Here is a 23,271-nt window from a genome sequence, read left to right as displayed (position 1 = left end):
TATATATATTTATTTATATGTTTTATCTAAACCATTCTTAGTTTTTAATATCAAACATGTAATAAAAATTTAAATAGATGTCTTTCCAAATACCTCCTCCAATGTTTATTTTTATTAAGTTCATTCATTTGTAAAAAGCAAAGCTGAATTTGACATGTGGCCTGCATTTGTGAGAGATATATATATATAATATATTTATTTATTTATATAATATATAAATAGCTATTCAGCATGCAAAGTTTAGTGATTTCCCAAGTTTGATGGAGAGTTCACCCCAGCCACATTGATGGCCTGGTGGTGTTCAATGCTAAAACGCAGGGCTGAGGACTGTGTGAATGCCACACTGGAGAATTCTCTTTGCTCCTCTGAGCTCACCGGCTGAGTTTACTGGAAGAAATGAATTTTTCTCAACTATCTTTATTTCTGTTGGGCTTTCTCGCTCCAGAAGCGTAGATTTTCTGCGAGCGGAACAGGCCCTGGAGATGCCAGACATCAGCTGCAGTGTGGCTTCCTGGGGATGATGCCAGCTGAGGCGTGTTTCATAATTGCCCGTCATAGGATGCAGATGGGATGATGCCTGGGAGGCCGACTCTCCGCACACCAGAGTGAGAGACTGTATGTTGGGGACCTAGGGGGAAGGGCTCTCTACTACAAAACCTGAATGATGACAGAGATGCTACTGGTTGCATTTTCCCTTCTCTTGAAGGAAAAAAAAAAAAACCTTTAAAAATACCCCTCAGGTGACATTTAGCACATGACCCTTTCCGAATGTCATCCCTCAGACCTCAGAGTTCCAGTCATCAATGTCTAGGCCACTAACTGAGCAGCCAGCTGTACTATCAAAGTACATGTTGTGGCTGAGCTGAGCCCACCTCTCAGGCAGTCTTACAGACTCTCCAGAAGCCCAAGGAATGGGCCTCCTGCTACCAAAACCAGATTCTCCTCTCCCCTTGCAAATAGAAGGCCAGGAACTCTAAGGCGTGCACAGAGCCGTCACACCCCAGCAGCAAGAATCTTCCTACCCCAGCAATGAGAATCTTTCCCCATGGGACAGACCTCCCCACCTGGCCCCTGAGTAAATCAACAATTATAAAACCCTTCCAATAACTCATGAGAACCCTCCACTCCCATCCCACCCACGGGCATGTCAAGAGATGTCAGATAACAATGGACCCAGGTCCTGCAGCCAAAATCACTTCTTAGATAAATGTGGTGTTTTTTTTTCCTTGTCATGACCTCAGTTGTATGTCAGAAGATGGATGCTCTCCAAATACATACGTGCTCGCGTGCAGACACACACACACACACACACACACTCCCTCTGGAATACCTTCCTGTGTTTCTTGGTAGTGCAGGCCACCCACAGAGGTTAATACTGGAGCAACACGGTCCCGGGGCTGTGGAGGAGACGTGAGACTCATCCATCAGTCCAGTTCTCCACAGTCCCCATTCCTGAATGGTACTGTAAGGAAGACTCTCGGGACAAGGAGAAGGTTTGAGAGTAGAGAAACTCATTGGCAGCATTTAGATGTGGTGAGGGTGGCTTCCTCTCACATCCTGGGGGAAGGCCACGCTCTCTTGCAAATGAGGCGCTGGGCCCCCGCTCTCGGACCTGAGACTGGGAGAGCTGATTGTAGACGCTGAAGTGGGCGTTTCCTGGTGGCTGGGAGCTCTGAGCGGAGAGGGTGGGCAGCCGCGGCATCATGGTGGTGGCGGTGAAGTGGGTGGGGAAGGGCTGGTATGGCACAGTCTCCATCGTCTGCACGCTATAGCTGGTGTACGGCGACACTGAAGTCCACATGTTACAGCTCAGCGGAGGTGGGGGCAGGTCATCCACCCCAGACACCCCGGCAATCTCAGGCCCTGAACCTGAGTACATACAGGCTTCTCTGGGGGTCACCTCACTGCAGTAGGAGGGGCTCAGCATCTGCTGGTCGTAGGGAGGGGGAGAACGGAAATAGTGATCCTCCCCCACCGAAGAGGGGGCTTCCAGATAGGATCGCTTGCAGGGTAAGTCCAGGTGTCGGGCACCATCTGCTGAAAGACAAAGTAACACTCAGGAAGAACCATTTCCACCAGCCCAGGCCCCAGGGCGCCCTGCTGGATGCTGGGACAGCCTGTCCTTTTCCCTCCGCGCCTGCCCTCCCCATGTTGCCATGGCACTCCCAGAGCCATTTCAATCAGCCACAGCTTTTATAGGGTGGCAGCCGCCAAGAAGTGGTCAGATTACGGACCCTACTCAGAGGCCACGGGGGACACCACATCACCGGACACTGAGGGCCGGGTTTAGCCAGGCAACACTTGGCTTTGATCCTTCGCCAGCCTGACTCTTGAGAGAGTAAGAGGATTTGGTGTGCAGTGGCATTCTCAGGCTAGGCCTGCCCTGGCCAAGGAAAGGGGAGGCCCTTGCCAGGCCAGCCCAGGCCCAGAGGCCACATCTGTCTGAAGGAGCCAGAAAATTAAGGCTATGAGGTTCCTGCCTCCATCCTCAGCTCCCAGGAAGACCTCAGGGAGCCAAAGCCGCTTGCAGGCGTGTTTCTGTTGTTTTTAGAAGTGGAACTAACCTCACATATGTTTAAAGAAGAGCCATCGGATTTTTACTACACAGATTCCAACATAACAGTGTCTACAAAATTAAGAAATAGAACTGATAATAAGTGAAAAAGGTGACATACTTTTCAGGCTAAGCAGATACTCTGGAGGAAGACGACATCAGATGCCACAAATCATGTATGTGCCTTTCGACATCCTCCACCAGGAGGGTCTAACTATCTGGAGTGGCGCGCCCTCCCCTGGGATCCAGGGCTGACCCAGGCCTGAGGGTTTGGGGAGCAGCCCACTGAGCCAATTTAAGAACACTCATCTGGGCTGGGTGCAGTGGCTCACACCTGTAATTCCAGCACTCTGGGAGGCCAAGGTGGGTGGATCACTTGAGGTCAGGAGTTCAAGACAGCCTGACCAACATGGTGAAACCCCATCTCTACTAAAAATACAAAACTTAGCTGGGCGTGGTGGCATGCACCTGTAATCCCAGCTACTGGGGAGGCTGAGGCAGAAGAATGGCTTGAATTCGGGAGGCAGAGGTTGCAGTGAGCCCAGATTGCACCATTACACTCCAGCCTGGGAGACAGTGCGAGACTCCATCTCAAAAAAAAAAAAAAAAAAAAAAACCACAAACCCCACCCATCCATGGCTCCTCTTGGCCTCCCTCCTCTTGTTTTCTCCAGGCATTCATTCTGGAAGCTCTCTGTGTGCACACACAGGGCTGGAAGCAGAGGGGCTGAGTGGGTGTGAAGGCCTGTGCTCACCTCTCTCCTCCGCCCCTGCTGGTGGCATCTGCCCTTTCCAGGGAGACCTGCTCCTCTCCCTGGCCCAGCTCTCTCCTTTGCCCCTCACTCAGCCTGATTCTCTGTCATCTCTCCAAATCCCTCTCTTCTCCCTGCGCTAAGCTCTTGATCCTGGCAGGTGGCCTACTCACTCTAGGTCAGGAGTTGGCAAACTTTTTCTGCAAAGGGCCAGATAGTAAATATCTTAGGCTTTGTGGGCCATAGGGTATCTGTTGCAACTACGAAACTCTGCTGTTGTCCCATGAAAGCAGCCATAGACAACCCGTAAGTAAATGAGTATGGCTGTGTTCCAGTAAAACGTTATGGACACTAAAACTTTAATATCACATAATGCTCACATTTCATGAAATATTCTCCTTTTGAATTTTTTCAATTGTTTTGAAATGTAAAAAACTATTTTGTACAGGTAGCAGGCTGGGTTAGGTCCGAAGGCCACAGTTTGACGACCCGTGGTCTAGGTCACTGAGTTCTAATGAGACTTATGCAGGGGATCTCGGAGCTCTGCCAGGCTAGTCCCTAGGAGCAGGGCTGAGGGAACATTCTGGATGGCAAGCAAAAGTCCCCAGGCTCATTCTGAAGGGAATTTCAGCGGCCCCGTGAGGTCTTCTGGTGGAGTAACATGAATCATCGCAATTCTATCCATGGAGGAATCAAAACCTGGCACAGAGCACAGACGTGATGGTGCCTAGCTCCGGGTTCCTCCTCTTTACGAAGAGACCTGGCACAGAGGGTGCTGTGGCTTGTCTTCCCAGCTCCCATCTACATCCACAATAGCTCATCTCAACTCTCAAGCAGCCACTGCAGATCCTGGAAGGAATGATCGGACGGAAGGCCCTGCACGTGAGACACCAAGTCCTCCCTGTTCTGGAATTGAGGTTGCTTTGACAAATAACAGCTCCAATCCCAAAACCTCTGGACTGGGAAGTGTCAGCCTCTTCCTGCACTTCCAGGCAGAGCCCAGCTCACCCCATGAGGCTCTCAGAGCAGTGACTGCAAAGCAACACTTGGAAAGGCATCTGGGGACGCCAGGGCTACAAGCTGTCTGTGAGGGTTCCAAAGGCAGCATTAAAGACGAGAACCAGCATCCCTGCACTGGAAAAGATGGCCCTGCGCCCAGCTGTGATCCCTAACCCTTCAGGCCCACTCTCCCAGGCCACACAAGCACCAGATGCGTGTGTGTGTTTTGGGGGGTCAGGGGGCTGCAGAGTGGTGTCGGGGAGAACCTCACCCCTTCTCTGACCCCCTAGGGCTTCTAGACCAGGAGAGCACTACCTCGTCTTTTCAGGCAGTGATAGAAGAGGCTTGAGTCCCTCTGGGCAGGAAAGGTGCTGAGGGGCAGGTCCTGCGGCTCCGCGAGCTGCGAGTGAGCACCGTTCTCGTGCTGGTAGTGCTGGAGCGCCTGGTGGGTGCCGAGCAGGGGGCCCACATCTGGTGTGGCCGAGAGTTGGGGGGAGATTAGCCTCTGCCTCATGATGCTTTTGGAAATCACAGGGTATTCTTTGCTGAAGGGGTGGGGAGGACAGGAGGAGAGACAGGAAGAGAGTGAAGATGCACTGAGGGTCACAGAGGCCACGTGCCTGAATCCCTTCCGCCCGCCCCACCCCCCGGGCCGCGCGGCCCCACCTCTGCAGCCGGGCCACACGCAGGTCACTGTCATCACTGCCCCGGAATCCCTTGGCAAAAGGGTTGTTCTCAATTTTCAGCTGGGTGATCTGTGGGGGGAAAACACACAGGGTCGCCGGGAGGAGGGTGAGACTGGGCTGACCTCTGGCCCTCCCTCCTCCCCAACCCCAGGCTTAAAGTCAGAGCTAGGGCAGGTCTGGGGAAGTGGGCCTTGCCATTCCCACCTGGTTTGTTCCTGGCTCTGATCCCTTCTCCTTGCTCTCCACCCTCCGATTCTTTCTGCTGCTGCCCAGCCCTCTGCACTGCCGGGTTTCTGTCCCCATGGGTCTCTCCTGGGGACCTGTAACAGCTTCCCAGTGAGCATCCCAGGCCTGTCGCCTGAGTCTGTGCAATTACCACATCAGGCTCTGAGTGACCGTTCTAGATGCAATTCCCACTCTGTCACTCTTCTGTCTAAAATCCACCACAGCCACGGCCCTTCCCCAGTGACCCCTGCCCACCTGCCAGTCCCCGTGTGCATACTGTGGAAAGCAGATGGGTGGCAGAGCACGGCTGTCAGTGACTGGGACACAGTGGGGGTGGCTGGGCTGGGCAGGGCAGTAACCAGGGTGGGAGGTGGCCGACCACAGCCTGGGAAGTGCCTCTGCTCAGGCTCTGCTTCCACACCCCAGCTGACAGCACCCCAGGGCTCCTCTCCCCATTCCCTACCCCTCTCTCTGAAGGCACCAGGAGATGAACCAAGAGAAAGAAGATTGTGGAATGAAAGGGTCCAACGCTCAAACCACAAGGCAGGCTCCAAGCTCCTGGTTTTTACAGTTGCCAATTTTCTCCATTCCGCAAAACACAGAGGCCGTAATTCCTCTGCGCTGGAGATGGACGTGTCTAGGGTCCTTTTCTGTTCATCATTCGATTTGCTCACGGTTCTGAGGGACTCTAGGCTTCTGAGGGCCCTGCACTAGGCCTGCCCAAGCCCTGCTGGGACTCTGGCTTCATACTCTGCCTCTCTGCGTGGTGGAAGGAATGCGGGATGGTTTTAAGCGGGGTCTGTGGGGCAGTGGCTGTACCTTGTGATTCTGGTAGGAGGTCACAGAGATGAAGGAGGTCTCTGGGAACACGTGGGTGCAGAAAGCGGTGTTTTTGGAGCCGAAAGCGTTGTTCTCATCAGCCTTAACGATGTGGAGCCGCGGCTGGTACTTGTGCATGGAGTTGAGGATGATCTGGAAGAGAAGGATCTCATGCTGAGCTCCAGGGCCCCATCCGCAAACCCCAGGCCCTTGACCTCATTCATCTGGCCCTGGCCTGGTTTTTCTCATTCTCCTCAAAGCACAGGATCCAGGGCCTGCGGACCAGGACTGGAGCTCCCAAGTGACGAACCAAGCCCCTGGGCCCCAAACTCTCTCCACCCCGGCCCCACTTAGCCTCTCTGCACCAGCACTAACGCCCAGCCCCAGGCCCTCCCTGATGTGACCAATTGATTCACTGTGGTAATGGAGAACTCGAGTAAGCCCTTAACAGTGTAAAAGCCCACTGTGAACTCAGCACAGTGTAGCAGGTGGAATTCTGAGCTGTCAGCAAAAGTCCAGGGTGCCACCGACTCACTGTTTGATCTCAGACAAGTCACTGGGCTTCTCTGTGCCTCAGTTTCCACATTTGTAAATGGGATCATAACATGTAACCTCCCCTCAGGGGTCCCCCTCCAGCCTCACCTCTTCTCAATACCCTTCTTACACGTGACCTGCCTCTTCTAGAAATACTTGGGTTTTGCAGGATGAGGGAGAGGGAGGAAGCTGAGGAAAGTGTCCCACTGTAACTTTTTTCTGTTACATTGCTCATTTGTTCTTTCTTTTCTTTTCTTCTTTTTTTTTCTTCTTTTTTTTTTTCTAACAGAATCTCACTCTTGTTGCCTAGGCTGGACTGCAGTACCGCAATCTCGGCTCACTGCAACCTCCACCTCCTGGGGTCAAGCGATTCTCATACCTCAGCCTCCCAAGTAGCTGAAATTACAGGCGTGCTCCACCATTCCCAGCTGATTTTTTATATTTGTAGTAGAGACAGGGTTTCACCATGTTGGCCAGGCTGGTCTCGAACTCCTGACCTCAGGTATCCGCCCACCTCGGCCTCCGAAAGTGCTGGGATTACAGGCGTGAGCCACCGTGCCTAGCCTTGTTCATGTATTTCTCAATGTGCACAGAGGCTGGCTGAGGATGTGCTGGGGAGACCCAAATGTATCCTGCCTTCAGACCTGCCCAAGGCCACTCCCAGCCCTCAGGGAAGCTCTTCAAGTGTTCAAGGTGCCAAGGTAGGAGACGGCACAGTTCCTAAAATAATGCCATAGAAGGCAAGAGGCCCCCAATCCCAAGGGCCCTTGAGGATGCCATGGGCTGGGGGAGGTGGGTTGCCGTAGCTGGACAAAGCTTAGCAAAGCGCCCTGGAGGCGCGGCCGCCAGAGCCCCTGGGGCCGCTCACAGTAGTTGCTGCTCCAAACCTGCTTCATTTGGCTGCGCCCCACGGTAGCAGCTGCATCATGTGCCATTAAAATGTATTTTTTATCGTTGACATTTGCCAGACGCCCTCCCCATTGAAGGCAGGACCAGGAATTTGGGGCATTTTATCAGCCCTGCGGCTTCTGTTAACCCTTTGGTTTCTGTCCTGGCCGGGCCAGGCGGGCCCTCGGGTCCTCTTCCCCTCTGAGCTCCCTTCTCTGTAGCTGGGAGTGCCCTTTCCTTGGGTTGGTGGTTGGGCTGCCGCCCTTCTAGGTTTCCAGGGATGGGGCCTGGTGCTGACGCTTAATGAAAGGTTTAACTCGTTAGTGATCAGAGTGCCACGAGAAAGGCCAGAGTCAGGCTCTTCCATGGCAAGTCTTGGTCAAAGTCTTAGTCTGGGAAGACTCTGCTCTCATCGTGCCCTGGGGCACCGGGATAACTTAGAGAGCCAGCTCAACTGAGGAACGGGTGGGCCAGGACCTGGCTTGTGGGTACCGGCCTTCCCTGGGCTCCTCGGTTGAGCTGGGTGACTCCATCCAGCAGGAACCGCACTTTCTGCCTTCTGCACTGGCCACTCCCCCACCAGCCCTCAGTGACAAACCTCTGGACCCTCACAAGGCGAGTACGTAACTCCCCAAACCCCAAAGCAGGTCCTGCAGCTGGGGACCTGCCGCCCAACTGGGGGCCTGCCAGGTGAGGAACTCAGAGTGAGGCTACAGGACACAGGTCCCGCTTAGAGAGGCCTTGCTATTTGTCCCTTTCCAGGACGCTGGGGATGCTCCTGTGGTGAGAGGAACTGGGCCTGGAAAACACCTCCCAGCCCCTTTAGGTGACTCCATCACCCTGCACTATTCACAGAGCTGCAGGCACCCACAAAGGACCCACGTTCCCAGAAGATCCAGCAATGGAATACTTGGGAGGTGGCCCGATGGCTCCAGGAATGCCCAGTTTCTACCTGAGCACCTTTGCACATGCAGGTCCCTCTGCTGTCTTGATCTTCCTTTCACATTTTCTTCTCACCTTCTGGGCCTAACGTCTCTTCTAGGAAGGCCCACCTCTTCCAGGAAGGCTCAGGTCCAAGGGCCTGCTCTGAACACCCAGTTCTGAAACTTGCTTCTCATGCGTTATCTACCTGGCTGTCATTCTGCATCCTAGTGGCTTCCTTTCCCTTCAGTTACACTCTAAACTCCTCAGGAGAAAGGGCCATACCTTTTATCCTTTTGTACCTCCAGGCTCCTTTGCCCCCAGACAGGATCTAGTGAGGGCAAGGTCGGGTTTGAGAGTGGGAAGATCTGGGCCACGGCCACAAACCCTCCATGGGAACGTGGGCAAGTCCCCTCCTCTCTGGTCTTTGCTTGCTCACTAAAGACGAGATCATCTCTAAGGCATTTTCCAGGTCAAAAGTGGTAATGAAACATGCACAGAGGCGATCTCCCATGAGCTCTATGTTCCAGCTCCTTGGCATGAAGGCCTCTCCCAGTCACTCTCGCCCTCCAAAGGTGGCAGCACAAAGGAAGAACAGAAACTGGACTGAGAGAACCCAGGATAGAGCCATAGGCACCAGCACCTCATGAAGGTTGTGCAGGACACTAGGACACGTGGCAGCAGCCTCCCTGCTCCTGTGACACCTGGACAGTCATGAGCAGTCGTGGGCTGATCAAAGCACTGGGTATCATCATCAACTCCCTTTCTCCTCACTGTCATCCACCTCCAGGTGCACTCAGTGACTGATTCCTGTGACTCTATCTATAAAACAAAAGCCCCTCCATTCCCTTTGCATACCTCTGCTTCAGGCCCCACCATCTCTGGCTGGGCTGCGGGGACAGCCTCCCCCTACTTCCGTGTACTTTCTCTTCATTTCATCCTGCAACACATCCCATCAGTTCACTCCCCTGCTCACAATCTTCTGGGAAATTCAGGAAGATGTGCATTGCTTAAGAGCAGAGCCTTTTGTATTTCCTCCTCTTCCCCCCACATCCCCTCCTACGACTGCTGCCAGTATATAGGGCTCAATAAATGCCTTATATCCACAATCCACCTTTGATTGTTCCCGCTTGACCCTTGGAATAAAGGCCAAACTCCTTAGCCCATCAGACAAAGTCCCTGATGACTAAGGTGGAGAGACTGCCCAACACACCTTCCGAGGCAGGGAACCAACCAGGCTCACAGGGAAACCTGCAGAGGGAAGCTGCCAGTCCTACAGGGGCAGGTGGGAGCCACTAGGTGAGGGTAACCCCAGTCACAGAGAAGTCAAGAAGGGTGCAGACGCCTTCATGATCTCTGTTCACCAGCGTCAAGTCCTGAGCAAGCTCTTCTCCTTCTCCAACCATTGGGGTCCCCATCTATAAAGTGGGGACTTTGACTAAGTGGTCCCAAAAACCCCTCCTGACTCCGACAGTCTAGAACCTCGACAAGTATCTGGAAAAAAGTCCCACCCATTGAGCCAAGGCAAGTATAAACTCGAGCCTTAGTCCCATCAGCCGGGAGAATGTGAAACCAACTCAGTGACTCACACACCTGGCTTTGCTCGGAAGTTCCTCAGGCGCCACATTAAACTACTTTGCCAGAGTTTCACATTTATATTTGCTGCAGAGGATATGGGGCCAAATGGGCCAGCCACGTCAACAACCCCACTACATGACTGGTTCCGTCATCATCATCATTTCACAGAAATGGGATTCATTATGTTCTGGCCACTATTCAGAAGCCTGTTCTATTTTAACAACTGCAATTGCGCCAAACATCCCTCTCCTCAAGAGATCGCCATAGCGTGCTTGGCCAATAAAGCCCAGATCTATCTACATTGGAATCACAGAACATTAGGGCATGGAGAGGCAGGCCATTGAGATCATTCGTGTCCAGCTCTCTAATTTTACAGATGAGGAACAGAATGCTGGTAGTGGAGACGTGACTCGCCCAGGAACACACAGCTGGTTGGAGACACAGTCTGCAGCAGGATCCAGATGGCCTGTGAGAGAGCACACACCACTCTAAACAAGCTCAGAGTTCATGAGAAGGTGCCAATTAAACACTGTAAAGGACTTGGGTCAGCAGGCCCTACTGTCCATCACAGAACACACATTATGTGGATGCTAGCCCCTCAACAGTGTGGCTAATGTCCATTTTGTCAGATACTAAAACCAGATTTACCCTGTATCATAATTTTACTTTCTATGACTACCTTCTCCATCATCCTTCTGATCCTCCCCAGCCCTATCAAGAGGTTAGGACAGTGACAGGATCTCAGCTTAAACACCAAAGAAGAAAAGAAAGAAAACTAAGACCAGAATGATAAGAGGTGCGTCCAAGGAAAATTCAAACTAGAACGAAATCAGGGAGCCCATCAGCCCACTCCAGAGGCCTTGGCCAGAGGAACCTCAGGCCTCACGCCCAGGGAGCAACACTAGGGTGGTACCATGGGGCCTCCAAACCTTCCTGCCCTCTGCCACAGCAACAGCAATCACAGCTGGCACTTACTGAGCATAGCCTGTGTGCCAGGCCTTGTGCTAAGTCATTTACATGCACCATAAACTTAGTCTTTACATTATCCATATAAAGTAGGCATTAATTATTATTGCCCTTATTTTAACGGGTGAGGGACTGAGAGTCAGGGAGGCACAGGCATTTGCCCAGCATCAGACAGCCAGTTTCAGGCACAGCCAGAATTGGTACTAGTTTCCAAGCCTGAGTTCATACCTCAACCTGGCTGGGGAGGGTGGGACCTGATCTGGAGCTCAGGGCTCGGCACATTGTCGGGGATCAGCAAATGTGGAAGGAAAGGAGGAAAGAGGGAGATAAATAGCTCTGGGTCCCCACTGGCAAATTTGCATCATAAGCTTTGTGGGGGGCATCCAGCATAAGCTTTGGCAGGGGAAGTGGCTTTGCTGTCTAACTACCACCTCCTTCAGGAGTTTCTCATGCACTTACCATCCACCAGCACCCACTGGCTTGCCAGACACGATGGTTAGGCACTAGGATGTCACAGTGATTGGAAACCTCATGGTTTGCTATCTGGTGATGAAGTCACATAGTAACCCCAAAATTGAGCAGAAATAAGCAGTGAGAAAATGTAGTGAAAGAAAGGCTGCATTTATCATGGTAACAAATCAGGTGACACACCTAACGAGAAACGTGCAGGGTCACTTCAAGGAAACCTGAATACGCTTGAAGGACCAGAAAACCCTTCAGCAAATAGAAAAGGATTCCTATCAGTCTTCTCTAAGTAAATTTATAATTTAAAGCACATCCAATAAAAATACAAATAAAGTCCTTTTTTTTTTTTTTTTTTTTTTTTTAACACTACAAGCTTATTCTAAAGTTTATGTGAAAAAATAGACAAGACTAGCCAAGAAAACTCTGAAGAAGATCAGGGAGGCCCAGTCCTGCCAAACACTAAAACCTATTATCCAGTCTCAACAGTTACAAGACTGGCGTGTGAACAGGCACACATTCATATGGGGATTTAGTGTTCAGAAATAAGGCACCTCAACCAGGGGAGGAAAGTGGACGACTCAATTAGTGATCCTGGGACAACTGGATAGCTCTCTAGAAAAAAAAAAATTGGATTCACACCTCAAATCAAGGCCAGGATAAATTCCAAAAGGATCAATGGTTTAAATGTAAAAATAAATCCATAAAATACTAGAAGAAAAGTCCCTTATAAGTAAAGATTAGGGCTTTCAATAACTCAAAATCCAAAATCCAGAAGGAAAAGATTGATCAATTCAATCAAAAGCATCGGCGTGGGAATATTACTACAGGCAAAACCAAACGACAAACGATAACCTGGACATGTGTAACTCCTATCACAGATAAGAGCTACATCCTCCTAATTTATAAGAGTTCTTAGAAATTGATATCAAAAACCTACAAGAAAAATGAGCAAAGGATGAGAACAGCAGTTCACAGGAGAGGAAATTTATTAAAACAAGATGCTTAACCTTACTCATAATAAAGGAAATGCAAATTAAAGCTAAAACTGATATCCACTTTTCACCTGTCAAGCTGACAGAAATCCAGAAGTTTGTTCTCCCACCCTTATTGGTAAGGCCATAGTCAGTGGTGGAAATATATACATCAGTACAGCTCCCATGGAGGGGAATTTGGTGATAGTTTCAAAGTTACAAATCCGCGTACCCTTTGAACAGGCCATTTATCTCACAGATACACTTGGCACAGTGTAAAATGGCATATGTACAAGCTTAATCAGAAGAGCAAAGAATTAAAAAAATCTAATTCCTTCAATAAGAGCTGGCTACATGATTTCTAAAACAATCATTCGATAAAATTCTATGCAGCTGCAGGCCAGGCGCGGTGGCACATGCCTGCAATCCCAGCACTTTGGGAGGCCGAGGCAGGCGGATCACCTGAGGTCAAGCGTTTGAGACTAGTCTGATCAACATGGTGAAACCCTTTCTCTACTAAAAAAGGAAAAATACAAAAATTAGCTGGGCGTAGTGGCAGGCACCTGTAATCCCAGCTATCCAGGAGACCGAGGCAGGAGAATTGATTGAACCCGGGAGGTGAAGGTCGCAGTGAGCCAAGAGCGCACCATTGCACTCCAGCCTGGGTAACAAGAGCGAAACTCCATCGCAAAAAAATTTAAAATAATAATAATTCTGTGCAGCTGCAAAAGGGATGAGGAAGCTCTCTCTGAATGCACTATTCTCTAAGAGATATTAAGTTTACAGAGCAAGATGCAAAAAATGTTTCCATAGTATGCCACCTTTTGTGTGTAAAAGAGGGGATTCCAGATTACACATTCTGTCTGTGTGCAAAAACAAAACAAAGATGCTGAAAGGAAATTAGTAACTGTGGTTGCCTGTACTGGGGGTTGAAACAAACAGTGGATCAGGAACAAGTAGAAAGAGATGTCGTATTGTAGACATTTTAATTTATTCAATGATTTATGTTTAAAGCTTGTGAAAGTACTTCCTATTCATAAATAAAATTTTAAGATGCAAATAGGTACAAAATTATAACTTTGGCAAGTACTAGCTTGAAAAGTTGCATAGTGCTCTGACAGCATAGAATGAGGACCCCAAGCTTTCTCTCTGAAGAAGGTGCATTTGAGCTTGGATCCCGCAGCTCAGGAGTAGCTACCTAGGCAAAGAGGGTGGGAAGATAGTCCCAGGGCTAAGGGTGGGGCAGTCAGGCCTATGCTGATTAGGAAGCCCAGTGGCTAGAGGAGGAAGTCACATATTTATGTGGGGACTAATGAGTGCTACTTTGTGACTGAGGAACTGCAGTCCACACCTCTAGCCCAGGGGCTAATGCAGCCCCTCCCACAGTTGGACTCACTGGGTCAGAAATCATAAACCGGCCCTCCCTCCTCAGCAATCTGGGATACCCACATGCCACCATTTCCACGTGGTGCTGCAGGATACAGGTCCCACCTATGCCCCAGTGAGGCCATCCCCAACTTCCTGAAGCCCAGGTATTTCTAGAAGCTTATTCAGAAGAGAAGAGGAAGAAAGCTGGGGGAAGCAGCTTCCCTTCCCATCTTATGGTTGCCTGGCACAGGACCCTGCTGGGTGTGGGAAGTAGTGGCAGGCAGGAAGGAACAGTGGGCAGGCAGCTTCTGTGGCCAGAACAGCAGAAGCAAAGCTGAATTCAGGCCACCTGGAGGCAGCGCATCCAGCCCGAGCCCCATGGTCCTTTCTGCTCCTGCCTGGCCCACCCGCGGGACTGGAGCTGACCCTCTGCCCTCCTGAACCTGCCCTCCAAGGTTCGGACTGGAAAATTTCTTGTGGGCTTCTGCTGTGAAGGCTTTCCTAATCCCACAACAAAAACCCACAAGGAGTGTTCTAGTCAGAGCTCAGTCCTGTCTTTTAGGAGGTTCTGGCCATGTGGTCTGAGAGGTTCCTGTTCCAGGGCCCCATCTGCCACACACGACAGGCTACCGGGCCCAAGACTTCAACCTAAGGTCCTCAGACTTCAGAGGAGAGCAGCATTCATGGAAGAAGGGCATCTTGAATTACAGGAAAACCCGGATTATCCCAAAATGACTGTTCCACACCCCCGACCCCGACAGTCAGGGCTTCCTGCTCTTTGAGGCCTTAATGCACCCACGAGCAGACACATGGGCTCTCAGCCACCCTGCTCATCTCCGGGGATGAGGAAATGGGGTGGCTTGGGCCCAGGGATCTCCAGGCTAGAAGGACACTGAGTCTACCTGTTGGACCCCAAGATGATACCGCAGCCACTCTCATGGGCTCTCAACTTGCCCTTTCGCGAGGAGAGAGCCCACCCCTTTGGGCAGGAGTTGGGGGTGAGGGCTGCCAATAGGAGGCAGCTGCTCAAGCTCCTGGGATACCATGAGGATCCCTAGGAAAAGTCCAAGCTCATGTGGCTGGAGAAAGTCCCTTGAGGCCTGGAAGCTTTCAGGGCAAGCTGAAAATGTAGAAGTGGTTGTGCAGATGGAAGGGCAATTCCCAATACAATGGGCTTTTCCCCAGCCTCTTGCACTGAGAAGCCAAGAAGGGTGACTCCTTCACCCTTCAATGAGAGCTCACCACTCCCACAGGCACGGGCCAAGGGGCAGAAGAAAGTCAATATCCAAATGGGTTGCTGTGCCCTGATATGTCCCTCCACAGCCCTTGTCTGAATGGCCAGAGGCTGCTCCCTCTTCAAGGGTGCTCTAAATTGGTGAAGATACCGCAGCAAGAGCCCTGGGTACGGAAAGGCAGTGGAGAAGCCCAGGACACTGGACCGGGAAGCAGAAGGCCTGGGTCCAAGATGGTACCTGGGCCCTGCCACACCCACAGGGCTGTTGCAGCCAATAAACTGCAAGTATGGGTAAGTGTGAGGATGAAGGGAGAAGGAAGATGCTCTGCGTCCCACTCATCCAGGGAGAAAGCTGAGTTCCCGTGGGTAGTATCCCTGTGGCCAAAGCAAAGGAAGCCCCAGGCAGGCATGACAGGTGTAGCCAGGGGCACGTCCAGCATCACAAGCCCATCAAGCAGCCTCACTGGCCCTGACTCTATGCAGGTTGTCACCAACCACTCATAGACCCAGGGAGAGCCACTGAAGAGGTTAGCCAGGCTGTGAAAAGCTACTGCTAGGCTGTGAAGGCCAGTGCACTCTCTCCCACTTCCTATAGAAGGCCCAGTTTTCCATCCCTTAACCCTCTCCCCTCTCACTTTCTAGAGGTTGGAGAAAAGAGGAGTCCTCTGAGACATCCCCACAGCTGGTAGCCCTGACAACAAGCTGGCGCATCCAAGATCCTCTCCAGGCTTGGATCCCTAGGGACAAATGGCCACCCAAAGATGCAGCTCCCCCCAAGCTCTGTATTCACCCCCCATGGGGTCTGTGTGTGTGTGTGCAGTCATAGGCCAGGTTCCCTAGCCTCCCAACACAGAGACCCTCCCTATCCTTTGAGGCTGGTGCCACAGCCTGGCCAAGCACAGGAAGTTAGGTAGGAGTTGACTGGGAACAAAGTCTTGACCAGGATGGTGCCCTGGGAGACCCAGGAAGCCCCTCTGCCTCTAGGCTGAAATGCCCTGGGGCTCGGGGAGGTGGGAACTTGGCTGATCCTCCCCACTGGAAGTCTGCCCGCCCTGTATGGGAAACCCAGTATAGGGACTCACAAACCAGATAAGTTGGGAGTTGACGGCGTTAATTAAGCATTCTCCTAGCTGCTTGTTTATAGCTCACCAATGACTCAGAAGAGAACTGAACAGATTCTGAGAAATTAAAACTAGAAGTTCGTTGCCAGTTACATACCCATCACTCAGAAAAGAAACATGGCTGGAGTTTTCCATAGGAACTATGCTTCAAAGCTGGGGCGTAAAAGCGGGACATACCTGCACACCTCGCAACCTCAGCAGCCACACCTGCATCTCGAAGCCTCCACTGCCCCTGCCCTGCACTTCCGCAGTAACCATGGGCAGTCTCGAGGGGGTGGGGCCTGTGCCCTGGCGGATAGTACCAGGTCCCCAGACTTCTGTTTGCCACACACTAGAGCTAAAAATTTCCACATAAAAATCTCTTTCTTGTGGACTTGCCAGGGCCAGATGGGGAAAGAATGAGCTTGGGCAGCCTGGATGGGGCATCAGCAGCATCCCTGGAGCTTCAGAACTCTTCTGTAAGGGCCAGGCCAAACCCAGCAGGAGCTAACACGGGAGCCAGAGCAAGGTCTTTCCTTCCAGGAGCAGGCGGCTGTCAGGCCAGGCAGATGGTACATACCAAAGAGGGGCTTCGGAATGCATCCGTGACTGTTGCTCAAAAAGGCTTACTCCTCTTGTGTTATGTTCCAGCAAGGGAAGATTTTGGGGAACTGAAGCTGAGACCTGACCGGTCACCTTTATCATCATAGCTGCCATTTATTTAGCACCTCCTATGTGCAAAGTGCTTCCTGTATACCTTCTCATTTATGTCTCACAACCATGAAAGGTACATATGGTCATCTCCATTTTCTAGACAAGGAAAGTGAGGCTCAAAAAGTCTGAAACAATTGCCCAGAGTTACCCAGCCAGTAAGTGGTGGGGAAGGAAGTCCAGCTCTCTGCACGCCTTAGAGGCTTGAGCTCCTTCCCTAAACTGGCCAGTGAGTGCCAAAGCCTGGAGCTGGATCCTGGAGTGGATTCTCCCCGTCCCCATCCTGGCCTTTCCCATCCCTAATACTGCCCCAGACTTGCCTCCCGAGGCCAGGCAGCCCCCATCCTTACATGGCCAAAGGGGTCCAGGTGGTTGTTTGTCAGCTTCAACTTCTGGAAGGAGACCAGCTGCCGCATCCAGTGGGCCCCTGTGGCAGGAGAATCCGGGTGGACATACAGCCTTCCTGGCATGGCCGGCTCAGCCTTCCCTGCCACCATCCTGCCAACAGAGCAGATAAGAACGGGCGATTACTCCAGGGGCAGGTGAGGCCAGATTCCCTGTCCCCTCTTGGAGCAAACCCCCATTGACCAGAGAAAAAAATAGCTGCTGGTCCCACCATATTGTCAAATTAGTACTTCCAGAGTAGGAGTGAGGGACAGAGGAGAGAATGCTGAGGAGGAGACAGCAGTTCTGAATCTCCTTGATTTTACTGCAGTAGAAAAAAAAGGGAGGTTACAGGGAAATGGGATCATTTAATTGAAGGACTGGGGCTAATCACAAAAATATTGTGAGGAGCTTTAGGCACTCCTATGTATATTTACACTTATGCTTTAAAAACTTTTTTTCTTTTTAAGAGACAGGTTCCCACTCTGTCACCCATGCTAGTGGTATGATCATAGCCCCCTGCAGCCTCCAATTCCTGGGCTCAAGCAATCCTTCTGCCTCAGCCTCCCAAGTACCTGTGACTACAGGCGTGGAACCCATGCTCAGTTAACTTTTTAAAATTTTTATGGAGACAGGGATCTTACTATATTACCCAGGCTGGTCTCAAACTCCTGACCTTCAAGTCTTCCTCCTGCCTCTGCCTCCAGAGTAGCTGGGATTACAGACATGAGCCACCACACCTCGTATGATTCTGATTGTCACATTATAAATTATATTATTTAGAGGGAGCTTCTCAGAGGACCTGGACAACTCTCAAATGGCTAGTCCCCAAAACAATGGTAAGAACTTCATTGGTAGCTCTCCCGGCAGCCAGAGCCTGCTCTGAGTTCTAGCCCAGAGAGGGAGAAGAAACAGAAGCATGGCCCTTGCCAGGACGTGGCCACCAAATCCTGCCTCCTCAGTCCAATCTCTCCAGCTCTGTGGCTCACCTGCCATGGAGCGCAGTGTCCTGGCTGGCTGCTCGCTCCTGGAGCGCTGTTCTGAGCTCCCAGGCAGTCAGGGACTAAGGAGTTGGCCTCATGAAAGGTAGCCCAGCATTTATTTACCTGGCCCCTTTTGGTTTTGTGCCTTCACCTCTCTATGTCTCCCAGCTCCTTGCCAAAGGTTTCTATCCACCAGCCCCCTGGTGGAGCCTCACTTTGTCTGGATGGCTGGAGGGGCCTGAAGCCAAGGGGAACATGAAGAAACAGGAGAGTGCCTCCACACACCAGGTAATGGCCCTGCTCTTAAAGTCCCCAAGAGAACTGCTTCCATCTTCCCCACAGTGAAGCACTCACAGAGTCTAAATCTGGCCAGTGTTAATGATTTGTCTGTCACCTGACAGCATAGTCACCAGGTCCTGACTGTCCATGGCCGTAAGGAGAGTACAGACCCTGGCAATCCACCAACTCCCAAACATGCAGCTGGTTTTCAGCCCAACCCCAGCCCCACCTGCAGCAGGCATGCAGACATTCGCTGACCACCTCAGCCTCTGCAAGGCCAGTTCCAGGCAGTGAACTCCAGCCTGCAGACCTGGGCAGTCACTCAGGTAGCTAAGAAATCCCCCAGACAAAACACTAGGTGGGGGCGTGCGGCAAGTGGGCAGTTGAGGGAAGGTGGGCCATGCGGTGAGGGGCCACTTACCATTTGTTGTCACAGAACTTGTAGCGATGGTCATCGGCGGGGACGATGTCAATCAGCAAGATGTACTTGGTTTTGGGGTTCATGCCTGTGACTTTTACCTTGTAGCTGGGGAACATCCTCCTGGGGGAGCCGAGGGGTGAGGCGGAGCATGTGGACAGAGCACCAGGAGAGGTGGAACAAAGTGAGCAAGGGGGCAGAAGGCCACTAACAGGTGCTGCCCTTTTGGCCAGCGATCCTAGCATTGGTCACAGCTGTGTGATCTGCGCAACTCACTTCCCCCTCTGCCCGCGCTGCAAAGGGAAAAGGTGGCACTGGCTGCTGTCTCTGAGCCCCTGCAGCTCTCAGTCTGTGTCTAGGAGGAGAGTTTACCCCATTTCCCAAATTCACTTATCCCCTCCCCCATGATCCCCTAAGACTTGGGGCTAGTGCCTGTAAGCAGCTGAAGCACAGAGACCCCAGTCAGGATTGTGGGAGCAGATTCTGACGCCAACCTTGCTGCCTTAATTTCCCTCCTGTCCTTTGCCAGCCCAGACACAACTGAAGTTCTGGGGTGCAATTATAGGGGGCCGGAAACCCCCATCATCTACTTCCACAAATAATGGGCTGCCTCCTCTGAGTCATGCCTCTGTGGAAACCTTTAGGCCTAAAACCAGCTCGCGGGAAAACAGGAGACTGCCGTCCAAAACCCTGCTAGGTTTGGGTTCTTCCGGTGTATCTGTCAGGGGTATTTCTCCCTGTGAACACCTCACCCGGACCTGTGCACCCTGAGTATCAGGGGAAAGTCGGTCCAGGAGCCTCATGGATAAGAGAGGGCAGGGATTCTGAAACCACTTGCCATGGTCACAGCCTGGACCCCATTGACAAGCCTTAGGCAACTTACTTGAACCTCTCTGTGCCTTGGTTTCCTTATATCTAAAACAAGGATAACATTACCACCTATCTCATAGATTGCTGCGTGAATGACCACAGACCCCTGCTGCACTGCACCCTCAGCAAAGTAAATGGAGAAGTGGTATGACCTACTTCTATGAAAATGGGTTCACCAAAACCCAGAAAGTTTGCCATTTCCTGCAGCCCATGCTGAGGCTGTCCAGGGCCTTGAGGTTCAGGGCACATTCCAGAGGGGGCTTCCGCACACCCCTCAGCACATACGCACACACAACAGCACAGTGCATACACAAACGCGCTGGGCACAGCTCCCTCCCCTGGTCACTAGGTCCCCGACTTCAGCAGAGGGAAGAACGGAACTTCCTCACCATCCTCCTCAGACTCCATCCCCCACCCCCAGCTGATCTCCCACAAGGTGTACCCCAAGAGAAACAGGATCCAAACCCAGCTGAAGACACAATAAAGACACTAAGCGCCACTGAGCTGTGCCACTGCCTGGCTGGTCCACTCTGGGACAACCAGCAGGTGGTTCTCTGCCTCTTACTAACCCAAGACAGTATGGGACCCTGGAGAAGCTATCCAAGATGCCACAAACAGATTATCAGAGGCCCCTATTTTGTCACCAGGGGCACCAGCTTACCTGGACAGGACAGGGCTTCCAGAAAGGATCAAGGACTCTATAAGCTGGCAGGCCCTAAGCCCAGGCCAGGACCCCGACTGAGGCAGAGGGTTCACTTCCTTGCCAGCCCACGCCCCGCCCAGCCCCACCTGTGCCCCTCTCTTGCTGGAGGAGAGGCCTGTGCAAGCACCGCAGGACGGGGAGGTGGGGATGTGGGGTGTGTGTGCCCAGGCACATGTGAGCGGGTGTGCGAGTGCGCATGTGTGGATGTGTGCGTGCCTGGAGGGAGGAGGGAAGTTCTAGCTGCAAGTCTAGGGACTTATAAACTGTGTGGAAGAATTTGTCTCAGATGTCAATTGAAAGCATTTTCAAATGTCCACCCCGCCCCCTCTCCAGGAATGGGGGAAGTGAGGGGCTCAGGAACCCAACCCTGCCTCCCACTTACCAGCCCCGCTATGGGGCCTGGGGGCGCAGCTGGAGCTTGCACCACCCTTTCCCGGCCCTGCCTCTCTCCTGGTGGGCCTACAGCTGAAGCAGGAAGGGCAGCAGCTGCCTCGCCTCCCCCTTCCGTGGGGTGAGGCCAAGAATCCTGCTCCCTCCAGGCCACCATTTTGTAACTGCCACAGAAACAGCCACAAAATGGGGCAGTTCTGGCCATACTTGGGCTGGCCTGGCACCGGGGCCCTGCACTCAGCTTGTCTCCTGTCATCATTCCAGGTGGCAACAGTAGAGGGCAGCCATGGCTTCCCTCCAGGGCCAGTGTCCACACAGGGGGCTGGGAGCGAAGGGCTCTCTGCCACTTTGGCAGGCATCATAGCCTAGGCTGAGAGGAGGCTAAGGGGCCCTGGCCTTCCCCTCTCCTTCTCCCTGCTGGGCTTCATCTCCACAGCTCAGGAGGCCAGGCTGACACTGACTGAGTGCTTTCGGCAAGGCCTTTGAGGAGGCTGCTCTCTGCAGCCCCAGCTGGTGTCTTAGGACCTGGCCCCTCCTGGAAGCTGATCATAGGCCAGATTCCTGACTGATAAGGAGATGTGGCATCCGTGCAGGAAGGGGGAGTACCTCCCAGCCTCGGGTGCCCTGCCCACCAGTTCCCCTCTATCTAAGGCATCAGCGCTCAGGAGCTGAAGGACTAGGATGTCTGGTCTGAATGAGGAGTTCAAAAGCCCTCTGCTCGGGGCTGAACTGCCTCAGGCAGTTCCATTGCCTGGTCTTGGCAGGGTCCAGTTGGGGGACTGCTTCTGAGCCATGCAGAACCCACTCTGGGGTGGAGTGGGGGGCCCTAAGCACTATCATTTCCCTGCCTAGGTGGCTCCAGAAGGAGGAAGGGTCCACCCAGGGTTGGGGAAGGGCTGCCTGTGAAGGTGAGGCCCTCTCTGTCCCCTCCATCGGCTTCCTGCCCAGGTCGAGGGGAGAATTCAAGGCCTCATGGGCATCTGCCCTTGGGTTCCTGAAGGGACTAAAGTTGGTGCCTAGATGCCTGACTTGGGGGTGTTCACCAGCGTGTCATGCCTAAGGCGACAGAGGCCAGGCTGGGTTTGGGAGCTGTGACTTCCTATGAGCTCTGCCTCTCTAATGAAAGGTTTGAAATGATGGAGTGAGACGTAAATTGTTTCTGTGATTTATGGCATAGAATGTACCTGAAAACCAACACCCTACGGTGGAAAGCAACGCCTCCCTGTTTGTGTGTTGGGGTGGGGGAGGTGACCAAGAAGGAAAGCACTGCGGGTGCCGCCTGTCTCCACACAGGCCCTGCCACCAGCGCTGGCGGTGACGCCCGCCTGTCCCCGACACTCTGCGCTCTACCTCTGGGTCCGCCCCGGCGAGCCCTCTCCCTGCGCGTTCCTCCGCTCCCCTCCCTGCACCCTCTCTCTACGCCCCCCACCCTCTCCCTGCTCCCACCCCGTCCTCCGGAGTCCCTCCCTCTTCTCAGCCCCTCGGCACCCTTTCCACTTGCCCGGCACCTTCTCTCCGCGCCCCAAGCGCCGTCTCCATGCTCTCCTAGTTCCCCGCGCCCCGTCGGGATCCCGCGCCCCTAGACAGATGGGGGCTCCCCCCGGCACACGCGGAAACGGCTCCGCCAGGGGAATAAACAAGCCGCCTGCTCGCCGGCCCGGGAGGAGATGAAAGCCCGGGGCTTCTCCTCTGATCATGAAACAGGCTCTGAAAGGGTGCGGGGCTGGAGCCTTTATCTATTCATACTCGGAAATGGCTTTAGAATGAACTGCTAAGATAAGCTTCCTCGGACATTTCTCGGTGTTGGAGGCGTGCGGGGCGCGGGGCAAGGGTTTGGGGCTTTTTTTATTCTGGCAACAAACCCACAACTGCGAACTCACTGCTGAGAGGGAACACGCAAGTTCTAGCTGCGCTCCGAGAGCCCCGGGAGCTCCCCGGCCAAAGCGGTGGCCAAATTCAAGGCGCTTATTCGCAGCGCCCTTCCTGGGGAGAGGGACAGAGACTACCGGATACCCCTAGATTCTCTCCACCTGGAGGGTCCCCCAATCCCCAACCCCTCTGCAGCCCCGACTTTCTCGGAGGTCCCTGGGGACTCCAGTAACAGCTACACGGACCCTCCCTTAATGTAGGGGAACACCAGCCGGAAGGGGTCAGAAGTCTAGAGAGTGGTTTCAAGGGTGGGGATGGCGCTGACTGGGTAGGCACACAAGGATTCTGGGGCGGTGGTGGTGATGATCTATTTCTTTATCTGGATGAAGGTTACACGAGTGTGTTCATTTTGTGCAAGTCTGTAAAGCTGCATCCTTAAGACGCGTGGACTCTTCTGTAGGAATGTTCCACTTCAATACATTTAGGTTAAAAATTATATATGTGTGTACACATACACAGGCGCCTTGGAGCCCAGAGTCTGAAAAGAACCCTACAGCAGTAAAACGGCAGGGGTCCCCTGAAAACCCTTTGTTTCTCCAATCCTG

General features: G+C 52.6%; 1 protein-coding gene across 9 annotated transcripts in view; it reads right to left on the bottom strand.

The window, feature by feature from the left end:
* Positions 1-416: 416 nt before the first annotated feature.
* The window catches only part of TBX4 (T-box transcription factor 4), a 32,566-nt gene continuing 9,711 nt past the window's right edge, over positions 417-23,271 (bottom strand). For 4 of the 9 annotated variants that reach the window (XM_045375118.3, XM_074019086.1, XM_015438386.4 and 1 more), the window contains exons 4-9: positions 18,838-18,957; positions 17,121-17,268; positions 6,035-6,187; positions 4,971-5,059; positions 4,620-4,849; positions 417-2,037 (exon numbers count right to left, since the gene is read on the bottom strand). In XM_045375118.3, the coding sequence (XP_045231053.2) occupies positions 1,418-2,037; positions 4,620-4,849; positions 4,971-5,059; positions 6,035-6,187; positions 17,121-17,268; positions 18,838-18,957 (1,360 nt within the window). In that variant the 3' untranslated portion in view covers positions 417-1,417. The remainder of the gene's footprint in view (positions 2,038-4,619; positions 4,850-4,970; positions 5,060-6,034; positions 6,188-17,120; positions 17,269-18,837; positions 18,958-23,271) is intronic. The other 5 variants (XM_074019088.1, XM_074019085.1, XM_074019089.1 and 2 more) reach the window with 2 other exon arrangements.

This window comes from Macaca fascicularis, chromosome 16, assembly GCF_037993035.2.
Source record: "Macaca fascicularis isolate 582-1 chromosome 16, T2T-MFA8v1.1".
NCBI classification, from domain to species: domain Eukaryota; kingdom Metazoa; phylum Chordata; class Mammalia; order Primates; family Cercopithecidae; genus Macaca; species Macaca fascicularis.
Note: the sequence above shows the minus strand (reverse complement) of the source record. Positions and strands in the feature narration are given on the sequence as shown.